The 27,259-nt window shown below is 41.3% G+C and overlaps 1 protein-coding gene across 1 annotated transcript in view; it reads right to left on the bottom strand.

Annotated features, from left to right (window-relative positions):
* Positions 1 to 19,769: 19,769 nt before the first annotated feature.
* Positions 19,770 to 27,259, bottom strand: part of CCDC6 (coiled-coil domain containing 6) — a 51,388-nt gene continuing 43,898 nt past the window's right edge. Inside the window, exons 7-9 of the mRNA XM_040362036.1 lie at positions 26,636 to 26,736; positions 23,887 to 24,011; positions 19,770 to 21,260 (exon numbers count right to left, since the gene is read on the bottom strand). Of these exons, the coding sequence (XP_040217970.1) occupies positions 21,072 to 21,260; positions 23,887 to 24,011; positions 26,636 to 26,736 (415 nt within the window). The 3' untranslated portion in view covers positions 19,770 to 21,071. The remainder of the gene's footprint in view (positions 21,261 to 23,886; positions 24,012 to 26,635; positions 26,737 to 27,259) is intronic.

Below are 27,259 nucleotides of genomic sequence, written 5' to 3'. Positions count from 1 at the left end.
TCATGCTCAATGAGAACATGAACCCCCAGGTACTTAAACAGAAAAAAATCTTAATTTTGCCAGACAAGTTCGTCACTTTAGGGCGGTGGTCTCCAAACTGTGGCCAAATGCGGCTTTTTTCTTGCCTTTATATAGCCATTTGGACACTATGGCCCGGATTCAGAAACAACTTACGCCGACGTATCTATTGTTACACCGCGTAAGTCCACGGATGCGCCGTCGTATCTATGTGCCTTATTCAGCAAACAAGATACACCTGAATTTTGGCTTCCTACGACCGACGTAAGTCTACTACGCCGTCGTACCTTGGGTGCATATTTACGCTGGCCGCAAGGGGCGCTTCCATTGATTTACGTGTCGAATATGTAAATGACCTTGATACGCCGATTTACAAACGTACTTGCGCCCGTCGCAGTAAGCTACGCCGTTTACGTAAGGAGTACGTCCGGCGTAAAGTTATTCCACATAAAGCAGGGGTAAGTCATGTTAGGGTATGGACGACGGAACAGCCGTCGTATTTTACGTCGTTTACGTAAGTCGTACGTGAATAGGGCTGGGCGTATGTTACGTTCATGTCATAGGCATTGAGCCGTCTTATCTTAGGGAGTATATGCAACGTGATTCTGAGCATGCGCGCGCATGCGCCATTAGTTCGGCCCTTCATTTACATGGGGTCACGCTTCATTTTAATACAACACACCCACTACCTTCCTACTTTGAATTAGGTGGGCTTATGCCGGCCCATTTACGCTACGCCGCCGTAACTTAGGAAGCAAGTGCTTTGTGAATACTGGTCTGTCTTGCCTCTCTATGTTACGTCGGCGTAGCGCATATGAGATGCGCTACGCCCGCTCAAAGATACGCCGCTGTACGTGAATCCGGGCCTATTTCTCTTACTGATATAAGGAACTATCCTTGCACTTACACCAGCAGTGAGGGATAAATTCTCTAATGGACAGCAATGATGAGGCATAATACCTCCCATTGATATAAAAAAAAAAACACTATTCCTCCCACTGACACCAACAATCAGACATCATTTTTTCCATTGACACAAACAGTGGGGCATAATTTCTACTACTGACAACAATAATGGGGCATAATTCCACCCACTGCTATAAACAATAGGACACTGAGGGGGTTATTACTGAAAGGAAAATCCACTTTGCACTACAAGTGCAAAGTGCACTTGAAATTGCACTGAAAGTGCAGTCGCTTTAAATCTGAGGGGTAGATCTGAAATGAGGGGAAGCTCTGCTGATTTTATCATCCAATCATGTGCAGGCTAAAATGCTGTTTTTATTTTCCTTGCATGTCCCCCTCCGATCTACAGCGACTGCACTTCCAAGTGCACTTTCAGTGCAATTTGAAGTGCACTTTGCACTTGTAGTTTGCACTTGTAGTGCAAAGTGGATTTGTCTTTTGTAAATAACCCCCTATGAGAGGAATTTGAAAAAAAGGTAAAACACAGCGCCAAAGGTTATTAGTGGGAACGGAAATATAGGGGATACAGTGAAACTGCAGATCGCAGCTGCACTCATTTTTGGTAACTCACAAACTGAAATTGCAAAAAGAAAAGGAAAGCAGCGCTGATCCAAAAAAACGAAAACTAACCCCTCTCAATAAGTGTGTATCCCTATAGTGAAGAAAATGACCATAAGTAAGATCTAAAATGAATCCTAAATATGGTAATGCAATACAGTGCAACAAATAAAGTGCAAACAGTGCTCAAAACAGTACATTTCATGGTGTAAAAAAATAAGTCCATAGTGATCCAAAAATTTGAGTAATAATCATAAAGTTCATCAATGCAGAAAAATAGTGACACTCTAGATATCTTGTATGTTGATCAGTTTTGTGATAATGACACCCAGTGTGATCCTCCACCAGTCGTACCAAACAAACTCACCAAATAAAATGGCTGGTAAGTTTATAAACCAGCAGCTGTGCCTTTAAGCAATAAATGCTTTAATCGAAAAAGCTGTTTGAACTGCACGCTGTCTCCAGATTTTGTGCCACGACCCACATATGTATAAAATGGAAGAAGGAGCCTCCAATAGTGTGATAACATTTTTAAAAGGATGTATTAAGACATTGAATACAATTTCACTCACATTTCATAAGTGACAGACCCGACACTAGCAATTAAATGCATCTGTGTATTCTAAATCATCCTTGGCCGCTAATTTCAAACGCGGGCCGTGAGTAAGATCTGCATGTTGATGTTAGCGTCCTTGCCCTGCCATACGTGTTTCGTCAAAAGGCGTCTTCCTGGAGCAGAGAGGAATTTACTAAGACTGGAGCAGACAGAATGTGAAGTAGTTCACAAGGCAAGCTTTTATTTTACATTTTGAAAGTTCACCTGAACAAGCTGAAGATAGAAACGGATTGTTTACCAAGCACAGCTGCAAGTCCAGATTCTGTCTGCTCCAGACATTTCCCCCTCTTCCTTGCAATCACACAAAGGATGGTATACTATTCCTCCCACTGAAACCAACAATAGGGCACTATTGTCCTACTGTAATACCAATTAGGAGGCACTATTTCTCCTCTTATGTCATTCTTTTTACTCTCATCGACCCACCAAGCATTGTTTTTACTCCCACTGGTAACAATCACACCCCCCCCCCCCCAAAAAAAGTCTGAAAGACAGTATACTGTTTAGAAACTCCCCGCTTTAGGGCAGTGTCATATGAGCATCTTCAGCTGTCTGAGGGCCCTTTCACACTGTTCCACTAAAAAGACCCGATAAAAACATGTATGCATGTTTTATGCATTTTTGGTACACTTTCTGGTTGCCTGACTCCCAGCATGCACCTGTAAAACAAGGACATACGACTCAAAAAGCGCACCAAAAATGCAACCGCTGAGTGGTTTTGATGTGTTTTTTAAATAAATTTCAATGGGGTTGTGCACTTTTTAATCACTTGCTGACCCTCAATAGCAATTATAATGTGGCAGGGGAGCATGTACAGGCACAATGATTCCCCCTCCTGTGACCACTGTGTCCACCGTACACAGCCTATTACAGTTACCGGTAACCAGGTATCATATGATCCCTATGATTGGTCATAGTGATCACATGATAGCAATATAAACCGTCTGATATGAACGGCGATCACCCTGATCCCCCCCCCAGAGTACTCTGATGACAGAATCTAAAAAATACATTTAAAAAAAGATAGTAAAAAAAGAATTGTTAAAAAATTATGTAATTTTTTTTTACATGCCAGTCAGTATACCTGATCACCGCCACACTGGTCATATAATGACTCTTTACTGCACTGGTGACAGTATGTTAAAAAAAAATTGTGAAGAAAAAAATTATTTTATTTGGGAGGTATTTGTGCTGTACTGACATTGTGGGGCCTAAACAAATGAGATTGACCATCATTACATCAGGGTTGATTAATTTTCAAATATATATACCATAGTTTGTAGACACTATAACTATCACACAAACCAATTATTATACACTTATTGGGATTTTTTTTTTTTACCAAAGATATGTAGTAGAATACATTTTGGACTAAAATTATGAAGGAATTTGATTTTATTGAATATGTTTTGTAGCGGAAAGTAGAAAATATTATTCTTTTTTTTCAAACTGTTCAGTCTTTCTTCAGTCACATAATAAAAACCCAGTGATGATCAAATACCACCAAAAGAAAACTATTTGTGTGAAAAAATTATGTAAAGTTCATTTGGGTACAGTGTTGCATGACCATGCAATTCCTAGTTTAAGTAGCGCAGTACTGAATAGCAAAAAATGCTCTGGTCATGAAGGGGGTAAACCTTCCGGGGCTCAAGTGGTTACACATGCACCAAAAATGCAGCATGTTTGACTTTTAAAATGCACCCACAGCACATTAATGTGAAGAGTTCCATAGGATTTGAAGGGATAAATGTTTCATTCATTTTTGTTCTGCATTTAAACATCAAAAATGCATTAAAAAATGTTCAGTGCTAAAGGGTCTTATACAAGCTACATTGTTACATGGTTCAACGTGGCTTCGACAGCTTGTTGCCATATAGTGTCACGTACCTGGTTGCAGAGCCTAATGAGAAGAGGAAGGCCTCTCTTACAGCTCCCGCTCAAGAACCACTGGTAGTGAGACAGTGGCCACAAGAGCGGGCTCGTGGAATGTCCAGCAAACTGCGCAGGTAAGTAGCTGGTGCTTCGCTAGGAACTGATCAGATGGCCCGGACAGGAGAGGGCAGCAGGAGCATAGGACACTGGACTTGGCAGATGACAGGCTGGCAGAAGACTGCGAGTACTGAATGGGCTGGAAGATGACTGGCTGGGACCAGGTAGCCAGGGTGCTGGTCAGGAGATGCTGAGCAGGTGGATAAAACAGGATTCGTGGTCAGACGAGCCGAGCCGGGTCAGTAACAAATGGTAGCAGGCAGAAGAATGGCCAAGGCTGGTACAGGCCGAGGTTAGTATGGTCAGAGCAGGCAGAAAAGCAAGAGAGCAAAGCAGGATCCAGAAACAAGCTGAGGTCAGGGCAGGAGAGGCATTCAAGTCTGGTCAAGACAAGCTGGGTCAATCACAGGAGTCAGGTACATGAACACAGGGAACGCTGTGGATCAGACAGAAACTAACTAGTACAGTTGTTGAACTTATATAGTCCACTTGGCACCAGTATCAGTGGCGAACGAGCACACACAGACCTGCACCATTCGTGTGCGCCTTGGAGCTTAATTTGCACGATGGTCAGCGCATCCCTGACACACTGTATCAAATTACAATCACCCTAAAACACATTGGAGGAATTCCATTGTTGCTGCTGCTTCAACTTTTCTGGTGCCTATTGCTCTTATTATAGTGTTGTATAGATTAAAAAAAAAACATCTGCAACAGTTTTTGCTCAACAGCAACTCGTGCAACAAGTAGTTCTAATTTCTACATTGTGGTGAAACAACTGCACTGCGTCAAATTTAAAATAAAATTCTGGCAGTTCGTATCTTATGATAGTGAAGCTAATTAAGACCAACTTTCTTTTAGTGTACAGAGACAGTGTTTTGCATGCTTTCCAAGAGTGGTGCAGCATGCTCCAAATTCAAGTACAAGTTCTAGACAGGCAAGCTGCATGATTTTTAGAACGCAACAATTTTGCAAAATCTATCCACGCCAGTCTTTTTGAATCCAGGAGATTGTGAGAGAGCCCTGAAAAAAACATTGAAAAATGTGTTCACTAGCATTTATTACGGCACGAAAAGAACCCATCTGAAAACTGCCCAATTTCTGTGTGCCCTACATTCAGGTACAAGTTATTTATCTGTAGATGCAGTAAATATGTAAGGGAAAACTAAAGCGCTAGCAGTGCCCAAATGTGCAGGGTGGAAAATGAAGTACTTAAAATGATAAACTTAATGCTGCTCAAATCTAAAATTGCAATAACAACAAGTGAATAATATGAATAAAGTGATTGATGAGCGCAAAATAGTGGTATAATAAAAAAATAACAGTGAAACGTCCAATGAGAGAAAATGCCACTAATAAAGTAGAATATGATCTCCAAAGTGATGCAAAAGTGTATAACAAATAGTGCCAGATAGGCACAATGGATCTACAAATCCAATGTGTAGATGATACTAATGATGAAAAAATAATAAAAAATCTATAATATTAAAAAGTGTAAAAAACCAATTGTGACAATAGTTCATGTGTGACAGTTCATAAATCACAGGAGTGAATGATATTTCCAAATGGTGATTGTGTATCCGAGCAAAGTAATGAAAAGGATCCACATAAGCAGCTGAGCTCACATTGTGCTTACCTCACACACATGCAATGACAGCATGGTATCTCCACAGAAGAAATCTGACACGAGAAACGAATCCTCCTCTCCTCTCCTGGAGTGACACCGAGTGGATGGTAGAGACAGCGTCCTTCTGGTTATGTCTGCAACTCCGGTCTTCACCAAAATGGAGGCTCCGTGTGCCAGTGCGTTTAGGATGACCCCAAAAAAGACGGATAGAAGCTCCAATAGTGAAGTATTGTAAAATTTATTGTCGTCCACAAAGTAAAATAACGAGAGGTTCAGCTAGACAGAGCCTGAACCAAACAAACAGCGAAAACGGCTTTGTGATCGGGTAAGTGCGTCACTTCCGGTCACGTCTTTCGATGCCTTACGCGTTGCGTCACGTCACGTGACTTCATCAGAGGCCTCTGATGAAGTCACGTGACGTGACGCAACGCGTAAGGCATCGAAAGACGTGACCGGAAGTGACGCACTTACCCGATCACAAAGCCGTTTTCGCTGTTTGTTTGGTTCAGGCTCTGTCTAGCTGAACCTCTCGTTATTTTACTTTGTGGACGACAATAAATTTTACAATACTTCACTATTGGAGCTTCTATCCGTCTTTTTTGGGGTCATCCTAAACGCACTGGCACACGGAGCCTCCATTTTGGTGAAGACCGGAGTTGCAGACATAACCAGAAGGACGCTGTCTCTACCATCCACTCGGTGTCACTCCAGGAGAGGAGAGGAGGATTCGTTTCTCGTGTCAGATTTCTTCTGTGGAGATACCATGCTGTCATTGCATGTGTGTGAGGTAAGCACAATGTGAGCTCAGCTGCTTATGTGGATCCTTTTCATTACTTTGCTCGGATACACAATCACCATTTGGAAATATCATTCACTCCTGTGATTTATGAACTGTCACACATGAACTATTGTCACAATTGGTTTTTTACACTTTTTAATATTATAGATTTTTTATTATTTTTTCATCATTAGTATCATCTACACATTGGATTTGTAGATCCATTGTGCCTATCTGGCACTATTTGTTATACACTTTTGCATCACTTTGGAGATCATATTCTACTTTATTAGTGGCATTTTCTCTCATTGGACGTTTCACTGTTATTTTTTTATTATACCACTATTTTGCGCTCATCAATCACTTTATTCATATTGTAGATGCAGTATATTACATGAAATTACAAGTTTAATAAGTGATTTCCACAATGTTTTTATTACTTTATAACTATTGGTACAATTGATCCTCTTGATATCAAAGTGCACCAACAAGACAGATAAAAGACCCATAAAGCAACTAACAATTAACCATGTGGTGCCTCCTGCTTTTAGAACAAGACACTGCACTATCTGTGTTCATTACTGCTAAAGGTGGAACTACATTTAAAGGGACTTTTACAAAGAAAAAGATCTGTTTGAGAAGTACAATGCCATTTCGTAATTCACAATCTCACAACAGGGAACCATTTCTTCAACTTCACTGTGCCTGGACTTGTGACAAGTCAGGATCTGGGCTTCCATTAGCATGCCATCACATACAAATCAGACAGGCCCTTGCACTACATAGATAGATGATGATGGATCTAAGCCCAGGTTCACACTGACTGTGGGTTAGAAATTGTGCAAGTTCAGCTGAATGCAGTCCGACTTTAGGGGTGATTTTTTTTTTTTTAAGTGTATTTTGTGCGTGTACTCGAGAGAGGAGCCAGACTGCAGGAGTTGGGAGTAGGCAGGCCTCCCCCAGAGGAAATCTGCCATCTTTCTCCATGCCCCTGGTGGCAATGGCGGGTGCGTGAGGGGGTCCTCCCACACAGCCCACCCTACCTGCTCCGCTTTGAAGCCCAATGGGGCAGAGGGACTCCCTATAAGGGAGTGAGAGGATCTAGCCCGCTCAACCAGCCCCGTTAGTCCTTCGCCTCTCTTTTTTTAGAGACCGCGTGGTCAAAGTGCGTGCATGTTAACCCAATTTTGAGTGCGTGTAAGTGTGGTGGTTTTTGTGGGAGGGGGGTGGGCGTACTAAGCGCAGGCTTACCTCGCATAGCACACCCACCGGGAGCCGGGCTGAGACCACCAAACTCAATTCACATGTAGCCGAGACCGGGATCTGAACCCCTAGCTGCAGAGGTGAATGGCTTGTCAGCACAGTGCCAATCGTGTTGAGCCACCGCAGCTCCCTCCTTTAGGGGTGATTTGACAGACATCTGTGCAGGTTCCTGCAGAGATGTCTATACAAATCGCCAAAAGTAGTACAGGAACTACTTTTGGGAATCGGTGTGGCGCCACAAAGTCGGCGCCGCACTGATCGGACGTGTCATTGCCGGCAATAGCCGCCAATTTGTCATGCGATTTGACATGTCAAATCGCATGCCAAATCGGACCGATGTGAACATGGGCTAAAGAAGATTGTACAATCAGACCGTACAGAAAGTGGATGGTGGTGTAGTAATGAGGTAGGTGTGGTCCAGTGTGGTAATACATGCCTATTCTGTGATGCATTAAACCAGTGCATGTTGGAAGATGATCTACAGGAAGTGATGGAACCAAAATAAAAACTGAAATAAGAACATTGAAAGCTTCTGTGGACAAGGTAAATGAGAGATAAAAATATTGGGATGGCTGGGGCAGAAAGGACATCAGAAGAGGCTTCTATTTATTAAGAAAAGTGAAATTCTGCCCAAAAAGGAAAACGTAGCCTTTAACCACTTGCTGCCCGTCCACTGTCAAATGACGGAGGGACGGTGCGACTCTCTTTCTTGGGATCACATGCCTGATGAAGGGGTCCTGCGTGACTCAGAAACGTTGCACTCTCCTTGTGTTGTGATCATGCAATAAATCATCTGTTTGGACGCTATTCATGTCGTTCCATGGTGTGCTGGCAAATATCTACATTGTGATTTGAACCAATTTCCAGCTGGTTGTTGCTGCAGCACCCTAATTTCAGAGCTCATCCAGGAATGTGTGTGATGGGAATATGAAGTATGTATTTCTTTCTGGGGGGACGTCATATGATGTCCCCCGAGAACGGCCACTCTTGCAGTAATAGTTTTTTAATCAATTACCAAAATAGAAGATAAATGAACAGAAGAGAAATCAAAATCAAGTCAATATTTGGTGTGACTCCCTTTGCCTTCAAAACAGCAACAATTCTTCTAGGTACACTTGCACACAGTTTAAGGAACTCAGCAGGTAGGTTGTTCAAAACATCTTGGAGAACGAACTGCAGATATTCTATGGATGTAGGCTGCCTGAAATCCTTCGGTCTCTTCATGTAATCCCAGACAGTCTCAATGATGTTGAGATCAGGGCTTTGTGGGGCCAAACCATCAGTTCCTGCACTCCTTGTTCTTCTTAACGCTGAAGACAGTTAATGACATTGGCTGTATATTTAGGGTTGTTGTCCTGCTGCAGAATACATTTGGGGCCAATCACACGCCTCCCTGATGGTATTGCATGATGGCTAAGTATCTGCCTATACTTCTCAGCATTGAGAACACCATTGATCCTGACCAAATCTCCAACTCTATATGCAGGAATTCAGGTCCAAACTTGCAAGGGAGCTCTACCATGCTTCACTGTTGCCTGCAGACGCTCATTATTGTGCCGCTCTCCAGCCCTTCGGCAAACTACCAACAGTTACAACCAAATGTTTCAAATTTTGATTCATCAGTCCAATGCATTGCTGCGATTTTTCTGTATCTCAGTCTGTATGTTTTCATGCATAGTTGAGTTGCTTAGTCTTGTTTCAATGATGGAGGTATGGCTTTTTGGCTGCAATTCTTCCACGAAGACCCCCTCTCTGACCAGACGTCTCTGGCCATTAGATGGGTGTTTCTGGGTTCCATTGGTCTCTGCCAGTTCTGTGCTAATGGAACTGCTGGAAATCTTTTATGTCTAAGTGAAGTACGCATGATGTGTATTTCATCTGCTGCATTAAGTTTTCTTGGCCGACCACTGTGTCTAAAGACTGTAACACTGCCCGATCAATGATGTCCTCAATGTTGAGTAATACAGGCAGATACTTATCCATCATACTATACCATCAGGAAGACATGTGATTATTCAGCAGCAGGACAATGACCCCAAACATACAGCCAATGTCATTAAAAACTTTCTGTGTGTAAAAAAGTGAGTGTACAGCATTTATAACTGTGTAAATTTGTGGTCTCCTAAAAATAACTCAACACACAGCCATTAATGTCTAAACCGCTGGCAACAAAAGTGAGTACACCCATAAGTGAAAATTTCCAAATTGGGCTCAATTAGCCATTTCCACTCCCCGGTGTCATGTGACTCGTTAGTGTTACAAGGTCTCAGGTGTGAATGGGGAGCAGGTGTGTAAAATTTGGTGTTATCGCTCTCACTCTCTCATACTGGTCACTGGAAGTTCAACATGGCAAAGAACTCTCTGAGGATCTGAAAAAATAGTTGTTGCTCTACATAAAGATGGCCTAGGCTATAAGAAGCTTGCCAAGACCCTGGAACTGAGCTGTAGCATGGTAACCAAGACCTTACAACAGTTTAACAGGACAGGCTCCACTCAGAGCAGGCCTCGGCATGGTTGAGCAAAGAAGATGAAGTGCACGTGCTCAGCGTCATATCCTGGAGAAATAGACATATGAGCACTGCCAGCATTGATGCAGAGGTTGAAGGGGTAGGGGGTCAGCCTGTCATTGCTCAGACCAAACGCCACACACTGCATCAATAAGGTCTGTATGGCTGTCGTCCCAGAAAGAAGCCTCTTCTAAAGACGATGCACAAGAAAGCCAGCAGTTTGCTGAAGACAAGAAGATTAAGGACATGGATTATTGGAACCATGTCCTGTGGTCTGATGAGACCAAGATACATGTATTTGGTTCAGATAGTATCAAGCATGGGAAAACTCATGGTTCTTCTCCCATCCTCTCACCCTGCATAAAGCTATAGCTTGCTGAGGGATGATGATGAAACCCAGCAGGAAGTGGCCGCAAGGTCAATGTATAGTCAATTGTGGACTGCTGCCTATAGTTACTGATCAGGGTTGGGCCCACCTGTGTCTGGCTAAAGGTGTAAAATACAGGCCCAGGGGTCTAAAAAAAAGAAAAAAAAAAAAAGATCTAAAGAGCGACTTAGAAATATCTATTACCTTCAGACACTAGCACAAGACTGAGGCTTGACAGGAGGGGTTATGCCTGGGCAGATACTCCTGCCTTTTTTTCTGCCCAGTGTTCAATTAACCTGCAGGTGGCAACATAAACCATATAGTAATGATACAACTCCTCTTTCTCCTGTGATGTACAATTAAAGAGTGTTTGATGACTCAAAAAGTAACTTTTATAAGAATTTTTTATTTTAATATACTTCAGGGAATAACTGGTGCAGTTTATGTACACCAATTGTGCACTGGAGTTAATATTTAAGCTAAAAAGTCCATCCTTATCTTAAAGTTCCATAAGCAATGGAAAAATGCTCTACCCCAATCTGTCTGACTATCTCTTACTTTGTCCCCTTTCAGACGATACCTGAAAACGCATTGTGATGGAAGTTACTAAAATGAATATTTTTGTGTTATGATTACTTTCCTCCTGAGCTACTCAAATGTTACATATGTATGTGTGAAAAAATACTACAATGCTGTTACTTTCCTTAGAAGACATTATAGGGTTAAAACCTCTGCTCAGGAAATGGTTAAGTGAAGACAGCTGGTCCTTCTACTGCACTCCTAAACTCCCTCCTTTCGGCCCATCCCACCAAGTGAGGAAGATGGCCCCCAAAGACTTTGAAACATGTGCCACGATGCCAAGAACAGACGTCACAGGGGCATGTAATAAGGAACTGAACTATATGAACTGACCAATCTGTATGCTTATGTTTGTGATGTCATGTTGTTAATAAAAGGAGCCGCACAGGCTCCACCCAGTCTCTCTATGGCTGGACACAGAAGGAAGCGAGCAGTTTGTTTCTCAACTCTCTGCATGCTTTCATGATTTGGGTCAAACAGCAGAAATAGGTTTCACCCTGAGAATTGTGTCAGGGGTCTCATCTTTATCAGCATCTCTTCAGAGAAGCCTATCTGGCCCCCACCATTTATTTTCTCCATCAGCACATCCCCCACAGTTAATCCCGCTTTTGCAGAGCAGACACGAACAGCCTGATCTACTCTATGGGCAGTCAGATGAAAACTGAGCGGCTGTTTGTCTACAACCGACCATCCTCCAATCTGATCTGGCCAGAGGAAGAGGAACAGATCCTCATCTGCTTGTTTTGCCAGTTAGGAGCGGACCAGGAGGTACCCGTTTGTAAACGGACACAAGTCCGTTTACATCCGATTGCCCATACGGGAGAATGGAAGGTCTAAACAGGTCCATCTGAATAACCAACAGGCGGACCCGATCCGACCTCTTGTGTGAAAGGGGCCTAATGCAGTTCTAAACGGTAACATTCTGTACAGTGGATTATTTTATTTACATTTAGGCATACTGAAAACAAAATTTTTTTTAGAAATAAAGTGTTTTCTGGTAGTTTATTAAAGTAAACTCTTTGTGTTACAAATGCCCTGTTTACCAACTATTACCATAAACTTTTCATTCCTTCCAAATGTAGGACTGGAAATGTAATGCATTTTCCTGCATACCAGCCTTTCTCAACCAGGGTTCTTCCGGAAGTTGCGAGGGATTTTTTGAGAAATGGGCCACAATTTCTGCCCCACACATAAGTAACCATTGACACCAATGATCTTTTTAGCCATCTCTGAGGTGGAATTCTTCCATCTGACCATAAATATAAGGAACATTCTCCACCATTGAACAAAACATTAATAATCAGTGAGCTGTAGCTATAGTAATTATTACACAGGAATTCCTTGAGACGGGGAAAGTTATTTTACAGGTTGAGAAAAGCTGCTTTATACCTTCTTCAAAATACCAGACTATTCTATATATTAATGCCTGTATAGTTCCATATGTGCATAGGACAAGCCAAATCTATTGTTGCATCACCATCTGCTGTCTATACAAGGTAATGCAGCTTTTGAGTAGGTATTCAAACGTGGCTTGGCAATAAAGGCATATTTTAGCGATAGCAAAAGAACTTGTTTAAAAAAAATAAACAGTATAAAAGAAGATAAACAGCTATGTTCTGTCAACTTGAGCTTGATCTTGCTCGATAGTGGTGAAACATTATTTTTTGCTTGTGGTAAGTATTTGCCAGTAGAACATACCTCTGATCAGTGGCGGTTTGTGCGCAAAATTTTTTGGGGAGCGCAAACAAACAAAAAAAGAAATAAAACAATTTCAGCCTCACTGTGCCCATCATACGCAGCTACTGTGCCCATCAATTGCAACCACTGTGCCCATCAATTGTCGCCACTGTGCCATGCAATCAAACACAGCCACTGTGCCATCAATTGTTGCCACTGTGCCATCAATTGTCACCACTGTACCATGCCATCAATTGTCACCACTGTGCCCATCAATTGTCGCCACTGTTCCCTGTTAAATGCTGCCACTGTGCCCTGTAAAATGCCCCCCCCCCCCGCCTGGCACTTACCTTTCTGGGGTCAGCCCTCCTGCTTCCGCCGTCCCTCTATGTCTTCTCCCACCCTTGATGACGCTTCAGCCAATCAGGTTACCGGTAACCAGAACCGGTGAACCTGATTGGCTGAGACGCCTTTCATTCTTATCCTGGGAACGCACCCCCCGTGCGTCCCTTGGATAAGCATCTGGGCGCCGGAGGGCTGTAATCGGAAAGCATATTAGAGCCACTGGCTCCGATAGGCACTTCCACAGCCAACCAGCTGCCGTTATTCAGATGGCGGGCGGGCGCTCGCCAGGAAACCCACATCCAATTCACAATAGTGTGAACCCAGCCTGGTTGTTTTGCAATATAACCTATCCCAGCAGGTAACTGGAGAAAAGCTACGCTAACACAATGAAGCGAGCTCCTATATATGTTAAAAAAAAAAAGACATATCTTGGAGTACAATACAGGACACAGACGGAGTACTCTCAGACCCTGGGTTATAGACTGGTGCCTTCAGTTGGTTGTACGCCAGCTCTACGATTTGCCCTCTAGAGCCCCCAATAACCCTTCCCTGAATCTGCAAGTTCTCAGTTATGTAGCAAGCAATACAGTCACCCAGGAACTGAAGGGAGGGTAGCCTGTGTCATGTACTGTACTCAGATATGGTATTTTTACATTTTCACAGTTCAGGGTACCAGAGTATTCATAGACCCTGAAAGGAATGAATGAGAAAGGTGGGCAAGAATTAGGCAAACCAAACAATAACAAGTGTCAACTGACCCAACTTCAGAGTGCCACATCAAGAACCTTAACAGAGTGGAAAACCTGTGCGATCAAACATAATAATATAGACCAATCTGCCAACACTATATGTTTTCCCACATAAATATCTAAATTTATAATCAGTGTTGCGCCAAGTCTAAGAAATGTGTAAAAAATAAATAAGTATATGCTACCAATAAATGTACATTTGCGAATATTAAACTCTTTTTGCATAAATATGTGTTCAAAGTATCGATGCTCTAAGGGAGTTGTATCCCACTTGCAGGGCCGTAAACCACATGACTTTCACAAAAATTGCAAAGAAATAAAAAATTTGATTTGTGAACCAAGACTGACTCCTATATAATTCTCTCCCTATAAGAACAAGCAGGAACCTTGACCTCAAAATTAACACTGCCATCTTTGTGATAGAAGATGTTGCTTTGGGGTAGACTCTGATGGCTTTGACTACAACCAGGAAGTGAAGAACAATTTCCTTTGAGTGCTTTGGAGCAGAGCATAAGAAAGGCAAGACTGTCTTCTGTGAGGTTGAAGAGTTATACAACTTTAGGAAGAAAAGATGGTGGTACTATTGAGTTGTAAATAAAACTGGTCCAGAAACATAAAATAATTGTCCTAAAACAAAAATCAATGTATCTGACCAAAAAGTCAGATTGCCTTGAGTTAATGTCACCGTTTGTTGTCAAGAAGGGCTTATCGATGTGTACAAAGGTGTGACATCAACAAATACCCACATATAGCCATCTTCCCATGAATAATATTGAAGGGCGTCAATGATATGACTGGAGTCTCTAATATAAGTGGGGAGTTGGCATACTTTGGGCGGCAAGAAAAAACAAACAATGTAAAACAGAGAGACCACTGTTGGTATTCACTACTATTGGTCTCCCGGGGGTCAACCAGAGATGTGTGAACCTTGTCATCCCGACAAGCCTGTTCCAATTAAAGGCTCAGCTGCTCTGGTTTCCGGCTTCGGACATCAGTCATCTGGTCGCTGATCCTCTTCCATCACGATTAGGCAGGACCATCTGTCCCCCCCCCCCCCCCAGGCTTTCAGTGTTCATACACCACTAAGTGGTCTGCAGTGACACCAGCCTCCCAGCCAGCCCACACTTTCATCTCTGGTCAGTGAGCCCTCTCTTCCTTTGGCTTAAACTCCGCACAAGCATGATTTTTGCCCCCCGTTTGTATTTTCAGTGGTATCGTAAGCTTTTTTTTTTCTATTGCAATTTTATTACAAGTTTTATCGTACATTGAAGATAATAAACAAAGGCAAAACCACTTTGCACGCAAGTGCACCAGGAAGTGCAGTTGCTGTAGATCTGAGGGGGGATATGCAAGAAAAAAAAAAAAAAAAACAGCATTTTTGCTTGCACATAATTGAATGAAAATCAGCAGAGCTTCCCCTTAGATCTACAACGACTACACTTTCAGTGCATGTGTAGTGGATTTGCCTTTTGTAAATAACCCCCATGGTATATTTACCATCATTTACAATTGACTTGGTATTTACTGTAATACCTAACCCATTTATAACTGCCTATTCTGCCTGATAAACTGGAAGGTGGCAAAATGGGTATATACAGATTTTTAGATTGTAAGCTCTAATGAGCAGGGCCCTCTGATTCCTCTTGTACCAAATTGTAACTGTAATAGCTGCACAAACTGTTGGCGCTATATAAATCCTGTATAATAATAGGCATCTTGGATGTCTACATATATCAAGTACTCCCCTTTGTCCCAGACAGGCAAGAACTGATCTTATGGATGGATCCCATGCGAAATTCTGTAATTTAAAAGGTATTTGTTAAAGGATTTTAGGCCCAGTGTATGGATAGGAGTGAACACAAGCCTTTCAACTTGTCCTGTAGGGTTACTGGCACAACAGCTCTCTGGGACAAACGATATTTCAGGGCACTCTGCAAATCTCACTGTTCGTGGAATTTTTAACTCCTCTTTGTACCCCTTTGGAACCAATTGAAGCCACGAGAGGGCAACATACAGCCCACACTTTTGAGCCTGCAGGAGCCAAAGTATTAAACCAAAAGAAAGGGATAAACTTAAGTTTTTAAAGCTGGAGTAAAATGTTGGTGCTCTGCATTTTAAGGAGGTAGGGGGCACTTAACAGAAATGTCAAAAATACCCTTTCTTATGGGAAAAACTATTCCTCCTGTGATATCTTCGAAGTGCTTCAAAGGGTATGTGTGTAAGCTGACTTACAGGCAGCTTCACCTGATCAGGCTTGGAGAAGTACAATTCTGCCATGGAAATTGGAGTCATTCCAGAGATTGGTGACATTGCTTGTTCTAGGACATGGGTGCTCAACCTGTGGCTCTCCAGCTGTTGCAAAACTACAATTCCCATAATGCCTCAGCCTTTGGGAGACATGCTTGTACCTGTCAGCGGCTTGCAATGCCTCATGGGAATTGTAGTTCCGCAACAGCTGGAGAGCCACAGGTTGAGCACCCATGTTCTAGGATATTCACACAAAAGAACAGAGCAGAAGATAATTGCTCATACGGTCCTCGAATATAGGATCTCGTTGGCTGTTTATTGCACAAGTCCAAATAACACTAAAGTAGAAGTTCAAATTTTGGGTGCAACTCCCCGACACTTTTTTTGGGGGGGGGAGCATGTACCCAGCTCCCACTTCCTGCTCCACGGCACTGAAGGAAGTCCCCCTGCAATCTTCTGGGACACATCACAGAAAATTGCCTGGCCATTCATAGCTGTGCACACCCAGCTATGAAGCCACACCTGGGCGCCCAGTTAGAATGCTGGCGCCGTGGAGAGGAGCAAGACTTTGTGCACCAGCATCGCTGGACCATGGGACAGGTGTCCGATTATTAAAAGCCAGCATTTACACTTTGTAGCTGCCGACTTTTAAATTGGCAGAACCCTGCTTTAAGCGTGAGACCCAGGGGGAAATCTTCCATCAAACTTCTTTCTAGAATGACCATCAAAAGGTGCAGCCCTCCTCCAACTGGGAAGTCGTCTGAAAACACAGCAAAACACACAAGAGGGCGTGACCACCTCATGCATTACCATTAATAACTTTTATTAAATTCAGACAAATGGACAATCGCATGCAAAAAAAAAGATCAAACAGATTTGCTCCAGCCAGAACACAAACAAATGTTTGGCTTGATGTTTTTCTTTATGCAGATAGTCATTTGTCTAGGCGTGGCAAGACGGGAAATTCAAGTGTAATGCCAAGATTTTTGTGCATAGCCACATTGGCAAGTATATTGCATGACATTGTTAACATCAGGTGTAAGAAATCGTCCACATCCTGGTGAACAACCTTTCACCTCCTAACACTGCCTCAAATTCCTTTGTATTGCTTTCTATGTCCACCTGTCTAGACTGGGTATATTGGGAATCAACTCCAGTATAGGGGAGCTAGAGCAGGAGCCTGGCGTTTTTGAACCCTGGACAGCGATAGCTGTATCATTGCATGCCCGATATAGAGCTAGAAGCGGATGCAGAGACTGGGGTTAAAATCAGGTCCTGCTCTGGTGCAAGAGGAGTATCGTCACTCCGAGGTTGAGTAGGCCTTCAGCAGAGATAAGGTTTGCCTAAGCTTGTGCCATGACTCACTCGCCTGGTTTCGGTCATAGCTATGGATATTCCCCCTGGGTGTTCTCATACAGAATAAATGGTAAGCAGGTCTGAGATGGAGCAACTTGAGTACAGGTCACATAGAGAAGCCCTCATGGCAGGAGGAAGTACCTTATAAGGGGCTCTAGGCAGAAGCAGCAGTAAAATATGTGACCTGTGGTGTGATGTAACAACTGGTCATCAGCCCGCAACCAAGCTCTAAGTCATGGGTCTTCAAACTATGGCTCTCCAGTTGTTCAGGAACTACAATTCCCATCATGTCTGTGAATGTCAGTGTGTTACAATGCCTCATGGGATGTGTAGTTCTACAACAGCTGGAGGGCCATAGTTTGAGAATCCCTGCTCTAAGTGACTGCATCTTAGGGTCAAGTTTGAAAAGTTTACACTTTAAAGCAAATACATTCCAAACAGTTATGTGTTTTCACAGTAAGAAATAAAGAGATCCTGTCTTGCCTTTCTATGTTGCTGGTCCCTGGATGTTGCCCGGTGTGGAGGGTATACCCCTCTCCTGGAGGAGTCTTCAGGGCCTGGGTTCCAAAGGGATTAATTATGACCCCAATTCTATATAGCACTCTGTGACTAACTTCATACCCTGCACAAAGTGCCAAGGTGAGCACCCATGTAGGATCCAGTACCTGAACCAACATTACAGGCTGTCCAAGCAGTGTGGGGTTCAAGTGTGGTACCCAAGAGGCTACACCAATCCAGATGCCCTGTTATTGTATAGAGACAGCGAAGCCGATTAAAGAAGAATCAGAAGATTAGAAAATTAAAAGTAGCAAAAAAAAAAAAAAGTGAATTCTCCATAGGGGAGCGCAGGTCCAACACCTTAGAACACTAGATAACTTGCTCACAAAATAACTCAAGGATTGGGCAATGGCCATGTGAGTGTTCAAAAGCTTGCAAGTATTCAATCAGCTGAAAATAGCAGCCTAAAACCCAGGGTCTACGAACACTCATCCTGTACAATTTAGATAAGCATTTGAAAAAGTGGTGTTATCCGTGGCTACCATGACACAACAGATTTGAAAATGTAAAGCCTGGCTGAAATGTCATATACAGACAGACCATGAGATGCTATTACACAAGGACCATGTTTAGAGCAGCGATTGGCTCATTCACCCACAATATACTACTAGGTCAGGGTTTTTTTTTTCTGGCCCGAGTAACCAGTGTCCAACATGTTAGAGATTTTAAATGACCATTGTTTTAAGTAGCTCTTTTTTAGGAACAATGCAAGCCAGTTTGAAAGATATTCTAGCTAGCTTGCTATTGGATGTAGCCTACAATTGTTATAAAATATGCTTGCAAAATTCAATACCCAACCATGATTTGTACTTGTATTAGAATTCCTTCAAAAAAACAAAACGGTAAAGGGTTTAAAGGAAACTTGTTAAAAAAGTGCAGATGCCTCACTACTGATCTGATGAAAACACTAGTAGTTTGGTTGTCATGCTCATCCAGTCAATGCCAAACATGTACAAGAATATCACAGAGGAAGGAGCGAACAATTTGCTAAGAAATACAATATATTTAGCAAAGAAAATCATGCATAAGAAAATCAATTAGCCAATAGATGTAATGAAATGATCATGAGTAGGCATCCCACAATAATTTGTACAGCAAAGATCTGTTGTCAGTTCAATGCCATGCATTGCTGTACACCTACACATACTAAAACTCATGGTAAGCCAACTGTGTTTCCTATAGCCTCTGTAGCCTTTACAAGACAGGAAAGTGTCATTCTAGTAGCACAGTGGACACCAAGTAAAAAAAAAGTATATGTAATGTTATCTAGGAAATGTCCCTGCTGAAGTCAGAATGTTAACTTAATTCACATTGATCCGTGTTTTTTTTATATGATTGCAGCGAAATCATGTTTTTTGTGATGGCACTGCAACCTCCTATTACAAGCAAGCTCCCACTCAGACAAATAGAGAAAGGTAATCTGTACCAAAATATTCACACAGGTTCACAAATTCAGGTCCATATACAGTATAGGAGAATAATAGAAGAAAAGGGAGGATCAGCTAGCATGGTTGTCTGGTTCAGAAGACCGGCTGCAACTCCAAACAAGAAAAACACACACAGTTCCACTGCAAAGTGAAACCAAACAATTTATTTGTGCTAAATGAAGAAGAAAAAAAAAAAATGTACTCAGATAATAATTCCTTATACATTGTACCGGCTTACAGTATTCTGCTAATTAAGCATTCATTAGTGCCAAGCTGTGCTATTTTTTCTGTAACCTGTCTTGCTTTTGTTGAATACAAAGCCTCTGGCTGCACAGCCAGTACATAGCTAAAATTTACTCTTCAACTCACATGGGTGTCCCCGTGTTCAATTTAAATTTGCATTTTAAAATACTCTGCAAAAAAAAAAAAAAAAAGTTCCATATATATTTTACATAGCTTGTAAAGCCAATTTTATACACCTAAAAAAAAATAAAAAATAAAAAAAGAAACTAAATACTGAGTCAGAAATGGATTTGCGGACAGTTTACGGTATAAGATCACCTAAAAACTGATACAATTAAATGTTAAGATCCATTTACAATACATTCCACATATTTAAACAAAGTTGCCCACATTTTTCACTACCATGTTTATTAAATCAATGAGAATTTGGTTTTTGTGACTTTGCATCAGTTATGGGCTGTGCGCAATAGACACTGAACTTGGGGTTGGGTCGATGGATAGCTAGCTAAAAATTTAAGTGATTTACAGGCACTGAAGAACTTCAAACCTACCTCCGCATAAAGCCATAAACACATCCTTACTAGCACATGATTTATACATTTAACACTGTGCTTTAATAGGCTTTATTTATTTTTTTTGCAATAAAACATGCTGTTATATCAGCTTACTGCTCTTCTATTACACAGTAAGACTGGCTCTGAGTGATTGGATTCAAAAGTTAGACGCCAATGGACCTATGATCACAATATGCACTTTAAAAAGTCAGATTATTTAAATGTAGTGATTTACGGTATGCACGGGATACTAGTAAACAAACTTTCAACCCATCATGCTTTAGCAAATTTCATGGAAACAAAAATAAAAACTGTATCCCTTTTATTACATAAACCTAAAAGCCTCAAGAGAAAAGCCTTTGAGCAGCATGATATAACATTTAGTAAGGTTGTCCCAGCCAGGGTAGTAACGTACATGTAGCGTCAGTAAACATGAAGGGGGAATTTTGTGGGAACATTAACGCAGTAAGACCCACAACACTGGCTGTATTCTGAGACAAACATTTACAACACAATTAGACAGTGAAGCCTATGTAACCTCAGTGCAAATAAAGTCAAATCTGAATATGACAGGTAAGCCTTTGGCTTTGAGTAAACTGTTCGATGTTGAGTCCAACTCAAGATGCAGAATCTGCAGACGACATGCACTAGGGCTGAGAGGGAGGGTGCACTGAATTGTGGGAAGTGGCGGACTGAGATGTGGCTGACTGGACTGCAGGATGTGCTGGAGGTGGTGGAGGCGGTGGAGGCTGCACTGGAGTCTGGGTGTTCGGAGATGGAGGAGGAGTGGGGCGCTTAAACTTGTCAGGACTGTTGCTTCTTCGTGGTGAGGGTCTCTGAAGAGAAAAAGATATACAAAGTGTTTACCCAACAAGTCTCGTCCCAGTTTGACATCAACAAAATACCCCACTTCCAAACTAATGTACATGATTATATGCCTAGATAATCAAATATTTCCTGTCAAGGGCTAATTTTTGTTCTCAAGCTAGTATTTGAGGGAGCATTAAAAAAAAAAAAAATAATAATATTATTATTATTAATAAAAAAAGTGGTTATGGCAAAAACTCCAGTAGAAAAAAAAAAAAGAAATATACCAATACTCCCCCATCAATCTTGAGCTGACCCCTGCAGTACTTTTTTCCCACCACTAGATAATCCCTAGTGTTCCGGGGTAAATGCAAGCCAGCATATTTCACCCCACATCCTCTTAAGCCATCATGGCAGAAAGATGGTCACCCTGTCTCTTCCAATCAGCATGTTATTTCTCAGCACACCAATTAGCTTCTTCCTCTTTCACGCAGCTCTGCAGTACAGGGAACTGCAAGAGGCCAATACCAGGTCAAATAGGAAGATAAAATTGTCACTTGAGCCTCACCCAGAGTAAAGCCTAGGGAGGAGCTCAACAAGAGCCGTCTCTCTACCTAGTAACAAATACCAGCACCAATCCCAAATAATAAATGGAGGCCGTGTTCCTCTCAATCAATGAAGGCATATAAACAAAAAAGGAATGGCAGCCAAAAAGATTCTTCAATAAAAAAGGAACAAAAAAGGAACAAACGGTATATATCAAAAATGGTAAAATTTTAAAGAGAGTTCCACATAAAACATAAATTGTATCCTCTACCACAATAAAGAGTTAAAAATTGACAACATTGCGACTAAATGCCAGACAACTTAGTAAAAAGCAGTCCACGTGCCCCTTGGTCTGTCTGACTTGGTCAAATTCTTATTGTAGAGACCAATGGGCATGAATTTCCAATTCAAATAATTTTCTTGGCTACACCGAAAACCCGGGCGATGTGTGTATTTAGGCTCGAATAGGTGCAACCATGTTCATCATATTTTTTATTGCATGAAAGTCCGTTTTTGGAAACTTTATTTGGATAAGTTTGAGGTTCTAAGCCCCATTTTTTCTATTTAAACAACATTATTTGCCAAGAAACACTGTCAATATGAATTTATCTTTATGCATAAATGAACATTGCACTCAGAGATAGGGATTCCTCAAGTCGGTGTGTGTGTTTTGGTTTGTCAGAAGAAAGTGGGTGTGTGTTTAGTGAGAACATAATATTCCAATTAGTGTAGTTGACTTTGCAATATAAGGAGACTCCTTCTCATAACAATACATGCTCTAAAGAAATTTGAATCTCGAATCCTCCAGAGCACAGGTGTAAGTGACTCTAGCCTTCAGAGAGGACATATTTTTGTATCTAGAGTGTTACCGTTCCTCTCAGGAATTCAATACATTTTAGAATACATTTGCATTTGCTGACCTCTACCTCTTAAAATACTAGTTGTCTGGCTCTCATGCTAAATAAATACAGTACTATCTGACCCAAAACAAGTATGCAGATCAGGAGTTTTGACTGAACTCAGACTTTTGTGATCTGAATATAAGCCATAAAAAGTAAAGCAGTCCATAGAGGAGTCAGTTTTTCAACCAGTGAGTTAAATGAAGGAAAAAAATAAAAAAAAACTTGATTCCCCCATCCACATATTCAATGTGGGTGCAGGAAGCTTCTTGCAGAGCTATTGGAGTCTGCCAGCCTCCCCCATTGTCAGACCAGACTGATCAGCATTGTAGGTAATAGCCAGCAGTGCTGATCAAGCTGCAAAAGTCAGACAATGGTTGTACAAAAAGTTGATCAGTAAATAGACTTCTGTACAAACACAGTGCGCATGCATGGATCAAAATGCTAAGGGACTCTGCTGAAGCACCCAAATTTCAATCCATGCATGTTTAAATCTCTTATTTTCATTGAAGTAAACATTACAAAACATCCACAAAATCACATATGACATTCCTACATCCCCAATTACATATAACATACATGTCTAGAGCGAACATACCGCAACAATATTTAAAATATCCTTTAATATGTATATTTATTTTTTCCCTCTAACCACAACATTAAAAGGTGAGATCATTTATATTTTTAATTTAAGGGTGGATACTGGGATAACCAAAACACCTAAATATACGTGTATCCTTACCATAAATGTATGCCAATTGCACTGCTTCCTAGTGAAATCCTAAAAAAAAAAAAAAAAAAATATAGGGGGAAAGAAACCCCCTCTTTTTCCTTTTAAAACTTTGACACTCCATAAAATAGAGTGAGACATTATTAATGTTTTGATTTAGGGGTGAATACTGTGACAGCCATGTATAGCCATCAACCCGATTCACCTAAATACCGTGATTTTATTAAAGAAGTGACTTTCTAAATCCTAATTGTAAAAAAATATAATCCATGTATGATTGGGGCTTTAGTGTTTCCAGTAACTGGTCAGCAATTACAGCTTTTGTTTTCTTCCCACAAAAGTTAACGTGTAATAAGGTGAAGAATAGAACATTTCAAATAAAGGAGCACAGCAGATTTGGATGGTATTTCCACAAAGGGAAACAAAAATATGAATGGCACCGGCATAGTGAAGGTGGCCATATCGTTTTAGAGTACTTACTGTAATCCCGTGGGATGAGCCCATGTGCTGCACATGTAAACCTGGAGAGTTGAAGTAAGACATCCCAGCTCTAGTGAGGGAGGTTGGAGGTGTGAATCCCACATTGTGACTTGCGTAGGACAAGCCTAGGACACAAATCAGTTTTAATCACATTAGGGTAGCTCAATCTTTATAAACACAGTTTAAAATATAATGGGCGATGATGCCAGATCAAAGAACTGAAAAAAAAAAAAAAAAAGTGTATAGGGATGAAGGATGTTTATTAAAATGACATCTATCATTTAAGGGCCTAAATATCCATAAATCCCTTCTCACCTTTCCCTGCAAAATACTACTGTGGCAAACACTTCTGATAGAATTTTAGATATTTATATACAGCAAAACCTTGGATTATGAGCATAATTCGTTCCGGAAACATGCTTGTAATACAAAGCACTCAAATATCAAACCAAATTTCCCCATAAGAAATAATGGAAACTCAGATGATTAGTTCCACAGACATTTATTCATAAGTCCTTCAGTCTATAGTCCATATAAAAAAAAATTATAGCAATGTGACTTTAAGGCAACTTTGGGGAATGCCTGGGTAATCTTCCTGCCGTGTCAGATCCAAATCTGATCAATTAAGATGGGAATGCGACTAAGGGCTCATACAAAGCAGCTAAAAATAAAATAAAAAATAAAAATAATAAAAAAATAAAGGAGAAGATGCTTTTACAGGCTTTTGACCTCTTATTTCAGCTTGAAGAAGCTTGTGCTTTTTTGTGCTCTTGTGCATGTTTTTTGAAGCTTCGAGCATAAACGTTTTTTTCCACAAACGCTTTAGTGGTACTAAAATCTTTTTTTCCTTTAAAAATAAAAAACATGTTATACTAACCTGCTGTGAGCAGTGGTTTTGCACAGAACAGCCCAGATCCTCCTTCTTGGGTCTCTTGCCGGAGCTCCTGGCCCCTCCCTCCTGTTGAGTGTCCCTACAGCAAGCAGCTTGCTATGGAGGAATCTGAACAGAGCTGCAACTGTGTCCCCATGCAGACACAGAGCCGTGGTCCGCCTCCGCCCCCACCCCCCCTGACAGCAGCGGGAGTCAATGCTGCCGCTGCTGTGTCTCAGCCAATCAGAAGGGAGAGTCCCAGACGGCCTAGGCACATCGCTGGATCGGGATGAGGCGCAGGTAAGTATTAGAGGGGCTGCTGTACACTGATGTTTTTTATCCTAATGCACAGAGTGCAAGAAAAATGCTGCCTTTAAAATCACTTTAGGGCACAAGTCAGATAAAAGCGCTTGTTTTGTAAAACAGTCGCAGACCAAGTTACTCACAATACAAGGTTTTACTGTATATCCATCTATTGCCAACACAGACCGCACATCTTCATTAGGAGGGCTGGCTACTACACTTGAATAGTTCCCCACCACCAAGTACACAGCAGCTTCATTCTTCTTGTAGGCCTCCAGGAGACAAATAAGCACAAAAATAGAGGGGCCACTCTCAGTGTAGCATTTTTTATCACTATTAAAACATGATCGTAAAAAATGCTACACAGTGTGGTGCTCTCTCGGGTTTTTTTTGTGAATATTTTTTGGTTCTTGTGTTAATGAGAGACCGCAAAAACCATCAGTCCCCTGAGCACAGACTATTTTTAATCCATCTGCAATATAACTATTTATTGGCTGTAAGCAAAGGTTTTCCATCCAGCATTTCTCTTTATTGTGCCTTATAACAAGATATACAAATGGCTGTGTACAGGGGCAGGAGACAGGTTGGCCATTATAATTTGAGTAGTGAGAAGCACAGGTGAAGTAGCTGGCCCATAGGATGGAGATGAGCCAAATCAAGCCAGGCAGCAGATTTCTAACCTATATTTAATGATTTATTTGCCATTGTGTTTGATATTTTGCATCAGAAAGCCAGAATAAAGAACTGCGGGTAAAGGAAAGTTTCAGCAGAAGGAACCATTATGATTCTGCTCCAATAACCTCTTAACTGCAACATTTTTCTCTACCTACGCCAGGGATCCTCAAACTACGGCCCTCCGGCTGTTGCGGAACTACACTTCCCATGAGGCATTTGTAGTTCCTGAACACCTGGAGGGCAGTAGTTTGAAGACCCATGACCTACGCTATCTGTGGCATCAGACCTAATTTCCCAGGTTTCAATGCGATTTCCTTGCACATGCATGAAACTTGTCATGAGCAATGATTGCTGTTCAAACACTCAGAGCTAAAAGGTAAGAGTTTATAGAGCAGATTGTATGTCAACCATTTCTACGCTGCCCTTATTACCGATTTCAAAAGCCAGTAAAGAAATTTTTCATTTTTACATCCCTTGTAAATCCTTTTGTGAATTTACAGTATACTACTGCTGTTCATGAGAATTTGTCACAATGCAACACTGTGTGCAAAGACTATGACCGAAGCACCCATTTCTTGACATGTGCAACATTCTAGCCTGGGCACCAACTCTGAACAAGGTTAGTCCCACTGCCTCAAATCTAAATTGTATCACATGGACTAGAGCAGAACTATGCAATTTGCGGACCTCCAGCTGTTGCAGAACTACAGCAAGACCCTTACAGCCACAAGCATGACACCCAGAGGCAAATGCATGATGGGACTTGTAGTTTTGCAACAGCTGGAGGTCCACTAATTGCATATCCCTGGATTAGGGAATACATGCTTAAATAAGAGGCTTGCATTTCAGGTGTTTTTCTTTGTGGCAAGTCCTTTTAGTCCAAGAACTAGAGGCAATTACCAGGAGAAATGGGTCGGCTGGAACTTGGGGATGGTGTGTAGGGAATAGGACTGGATACGGTACGTGGTCTTAATCCTTGTGCAGACATCTCGTTAAAATATCTGTAGAAAAAAAAAAAAAGTATTATTTATTTAAAACAGCAGCATTGTGCATAAAGTAAATATAATCATAAATATAAAAGCTAAAAACACACATTAACATATTTTTCTTTTTTTTTAGATGTTGAGAAATACAGGAGTGGGATGCTACTCCTAAAAAAAAAAAAAAAAAAAAAAAAAAAGCTAGTTGCTTGGCTGTCCTGATCTAAATAGCTGATATTTTATTGACCCTGAAATCGGTATGCATATGAGTTTTGCTTAAAAAAAAAAAAAAAAGTGATGGCAGTTAAAAAAATAAAAAAAAAAGACGACCAAGTGGTCCTTCAAATCTGCCCCATTTATATACATCTATATTTTTATTTGTTTGTCTGCATACAGATCTTTGTGTGCCCCAAGCATGTTTTAATCCACTTACTGTTGACGGTCTCACAACCTCTGCTGAAAGTTTATTCCAAGCATCAAACAACTTTGTTGATGTAAATGAAAAAAAAACACGTTCTAGGATCAGTTTTGAATTTTCCTCCTA

This window comes from Rana temporaria, chromosome 8 (assembly GCF_905171775.1).
Source record: "Rana temporaria chromosome 8, aRanTem1.1, whole genome shotgun sequence".
In the NCBI taxonomy this organism is placed as follows: Eukaryota; Metazoa; Chordata; class Amphibia; order Anura; family Ranidae; genus Rana; species Rana temporaria.
This window is presented reverse-complemented; position numbering and strand designations above follow the sequence as displayed.